This window comes from Mus caroli, chromosome 11 (assembly GCF_900094665.2).
Source record: "Mus caroli chromosome 11, CAROLI_EIJ_v1.1, whole genome shotgun sequence".
NCBI lineage: Eukaryota > Metazoa > Chordata > Mammalia > Rodentia > Muridae > Mus > Mus caroli.
This window is the reverse complement of record NC_034580.1, coordinates 45,852,642-45,856,755: the sequence shown is the minus strand read 5'-3', so window position 1 is coordinate 45,856,755 and position 4,114 is coordinate 45,852,642. Positions and strand designations below refer to the sequence as shown.

Sequence of the window (4,114 nt, the reverse complement as noted above, 5' to 3'; positions counted from 1 at the left end):
AGACCTAAACAGGTCAATTTCTTTGTTTTTCAATATCCTTGAGCTGTAGACAGGAAATGTGTGCAGCATGATATCACAAGGATGTGAGCTTTAAATAGGATGATGCAAAGATAAGCCAGGAATGGTGGAACACACCTTAAGTCCTACTACTCAGAAAGCAGAAGCAGGTGGATATCTTGGAGTTCGAGACCAGCCTCATCTACATAGCAAGTTCGAGGGTAGCCAGAGTTATATAGTGAGACCCTGCCTCAAAACAAATTTGATGCAGAGATACTCTTTAACATATTACAATTATTCAATAAATATTGTAGTATATTTTATTCAACACTATGCAGGAAAGATCACTTGCAAGCTTCCGTATTGCATGGGACCCTTGGATGGAATATGCAGTCTCAAGTTCTTGCATCTACTAGCATCTTCTAATACTGCTAGGCACAACCATGCAAAGCACAATGAGGTGTCACATGAAGTTAGCAAACATGCTCACCTAAGCCCCAGATTTGTGTTTATCTCTAAAATAAGGTCACACAACTTGTTCCACACAGAGACAATAAATTCATGATTTTATAGTTATGAGCATTCAGCATTGTGGCACTTAAAGATGGCAACATGAGTAAGAAATACAATCATGAAGATTATACTCACCTCAGACTCAGTTGCTTCATTGTCAGTCTTCTCTGTCCTAAAACTGTCTAGTTGTAGAATCTTGAAGAAGTGAGTCTCCTACACATGAGTTTCTTAAGGGCTCCTTTGACATCACGATTCCTCAGGCTATAGATGAAGGGATTGACCATGGGTGTCACTACTGTGAAAAAGGCAGTGGCCACCGTGTCCTGTACTGAATATGTAGACGAAGGATGCATGTAGACCCCCAGGATCGCCCCATAGAAGAGAGAGACCACAGTGAGGTGAGACCCACAAGTAGACAGGGCTTTCCTTATTCCCTGAATAGATGGGAACTTCAGCACATTGGAGAGAATATACCCATAGGAAACAGTGATGCATGTGAATGGTGTGATAGAGGTCAGCCCACCCACAGTGAAGGCTGTGATGTCATTGATGAAGGTGTCAGAACAAGAGAGCTTCAGGATAGGGTAGGGGTCACAGAAGAAGTGGCGCACTGCATTATGGGAACAGAAAGTGAGTCGAACCATGAGGAGAGTATGCAAGAGAGCATGCAGGTTTGTGATGGCCCATGATATGGCCACCAGGAGGACACAGAGTCTGGGCCTCATCATCATGGTGTAGTGGAGAGGGTGACAGATGGCCACATAGCGGTCATAGGCCATCACACTCAGGAGGAAGCCATCCATGTTGATGAATGTGATAAAGAAATAGATCTGGGTCATACACTCTGCATAAGAGATGGACTTGCTTCCCAACACGTGGTTTACCAGAGCCTTGGGGACAGTGACTGAAGAAAAACAGATGTCAACACTGGAGAGGTTGGCCAAGAAGAAGTACATGGGTGTGTGGAGATGAGGGTCACAGCTGATGGCCAGGATGATGAGAAAGTTCCCACAAACGGTGACCAAGTACATCCACAAGAACATTCCGAAGATGACCTCTTCCTCCTTTGACTGCCCAGCAAGTCCCAGAAGGAGGAATTCTATGGCTGTTGACTGGTTCTCTCTGACCATATCTGTAGGGGAGAAAGTTCCATTGCGAGGTATGATTGGATGTCAACACGTAGGCCAAAATCATCAATATAATTTGGAAGAGCTTAGCTGTTAGTTTTGAATTTACTAAACCCGAGTAGTCTAACGGAACATTTACAGAAGAGTCTGGTTAACTTCGCTTTGATTGCAGTGACCGTGTTCTTCCTCACTCCCGTTTGCATATATAAGTCCTTTCCTATGCAAAACTTCCCTTGGTCTAATAACTGTGTTATCATATCTCACGTTATAGGTGAAACAACAGAAGCTGGAGGCAATGAGGTCGGTGATTTATCCAAATGTTGTTGTTTTTTCACACTGTACTGTGAGTAGCTAACATTTATTGAAATTTTAACCAAGAAGTAAATCCTTTATCTGATGCTACTCTAGAATCCTGAAGATTTTACCCACAACTGTTCTAATTTTCTTGGAAGCTGAAACCTTTACAGTGAAGAGACCAGACTGACAGTTTTGCTCAGCATCTTACCTGCCCTTACATTGTCATGCCTCGGCTGCAGGGATGCAGTGAGCTGGGTAAGAGGCTTTCTTCCCTTTCTTTCAGGCAGAAGAGCAGACACCTGAAGCAGCTGGATTGTCTTTCTACTGGAAGAAAGAAATTTACAGACAGAAAAGGAGCAAATGCAGACTATCTAAACCTAAACTCCAGGACTGAGAAACCAGCACAGCCGGAAAGGGCTGAGGGAAGTCTTTGACTGCTGTGTCTAAGATCCAGGGTGCTTAAACACAAAGAGAGGAGAGCTGGTCTCTCAGTGACCAAAATCCTGGGGAAAGGAAAACAGAAGAGATGATGTGTGTGATACTGCCCTGCCTGCTGGGACACAGGGTACACTGGTGTGCCTGACATCAACATTTTGAGAAGCCTGGTTAGTGTGTAGACACTTTGGGGGTAATGAATCCACCCGTGGTGTGAGCTCCACCAGGGAAATTACCAAAATGCTGAGATTTGAAATCATCAGCACAGGATTAAGACCCAGATCTGAGATGAGGTGGGAAGTATCTTTTTAAAATTGGAAAATGTTCCCAGTGGAATGTGGCTAACATGCACCTTAGAATGTGAGGGATTGGGGCCAGGAAAAAGGCTCGGAGGGTATGAGTGCCTGTCATCAACAAGGCAACTCAGTGAGCTGAGTTCAATCAGAGGACCCATGGGATGGAAGGAGAGAGCCAACTCCAGCGTGTTCTTCTCTGACCTCCACTTGTGTACCTTGGCATGTGCACACAAACATTGTAAGAGTATTTTTAAAGAGAATTTGAGGAATGAGCGAGAGACAGGTGATATCAAGACACATGGGAGACTACATGTCTGATATACATTAGTATCTGTTCTTCTGGACAGATCCCATAGTGGGGTCAGAGATAGAGAGAGGTAGTAGGATTTCAGGGGAGGAGTCTAGTATTTGAAATATCACGTGGAACTGTCACTAGGCTGAATGCTGTTGTTACACTGCCTCTAGAATGATTGGCTCTATGAGGCTGAGTTGCTGGACAATAAAATCATTCCATGGTTTAAACCCCTAGCAAGTTGAGCCTCCAAAGGAAGTCACACAGTACAGCACGCCATGTACCTAAGTCTTCTTAATGCTTGGGTGTACTTTGGGCATCCTCTGCACTAGAATTCTGCACCATCTCCACCCCACAGCCTCTTCACTGGGAGATGGTGTTTCTAGTACTCCATTAAATGGTGATTTCAGTTTCTCTGACTTCCGTACATTGACTCTGCTCTCATCCATTATTTCTCATGAGCTGAGCAAGTGTATAACTATCTGAGACACCAAGCACATCTGCACCAGTGTTTGTGATCCTGGACCGTAAAATTAAGGCTGCTTAATCTGTGGGCTCAGGTTCAAACCAAGACCCCTCTGTGGGGCTGGGCAGAATATCTAAGTGGCCTGCCTTGGAGACACTGTGTTGTATAATTGACAGTAAAGAGGATGATCGGGGCAAACAGTGGACACAAACATGGAGATTAAAGGGTGAACAAGGCTGCTTTGTGTGCCCGAGATATCCAAGCAAAGGTATAGTGAAGTGGGCTCTTGCCTCTGAGCTCCTAGCCCTGCCTGCTGATAGCCGTGGGCTGTTTAGCAGTTTGTACTTTTCTGTTTTCACCCTGGATGTGTCTTTGCTGTACTCTCAGCAGACAGGGCACCCTGACAGAAGAGACCTTGCATATATGAGGGAGAACAGGCCTTTTCTCCCTTGAGCTTGGTCCGATGCAGGGGAACTGGGTAGGCCTCACTTTGTTTTTTCTCCATATCGTTTCATACGTTTGCATCCATGTGAATCCATCTTCTATCGGGGGTGAAGGTGCCCCTCCCTCATTGCTTGCTGGGCCCTCTCACCTGCTCTTCTATGCTGCTGTCCCAGCCTTTACCGAGTCTCCATCCCTCCTGCCTCTGTGCTTGAAGCTGGAGGACACAAAGTCACAGTTGGGGTTGAAA

At 45.2% G+C, this 4,114-nt stretch overlaps 1 protein-coding gene across 1 annotated transcript; it reads right to left on the bottom strand.

Annotated features, from left to right (window-relative positions):
• Positions 1 to 692: 692 nt before the first annotated feature.
• Positions 693 to 1,640, bottom strand: LOC110305815 (olfactory receptor 1361-like). The gene has a single exon (XM_021177942.1). It carries the CDS (start codon positions 1,638 to 1,640, stop codon positions 693 to 695), a length of 948 nt encoding a protein of 315 aa, XP_021033601.1.
• Positions 1,641 to 4,114: the final 2,474 nt, after the last annotated feature.

Excerpts from the sequence above, each read along its gene's own strand:
- LOC110305815 (XM_021177942.1), bottom strand. The coding sequence starts at position 1,640 with ATGGTCAGAGAGAACCAGTCAACAGCCATAGAATTCCTCCTTCTGGGA.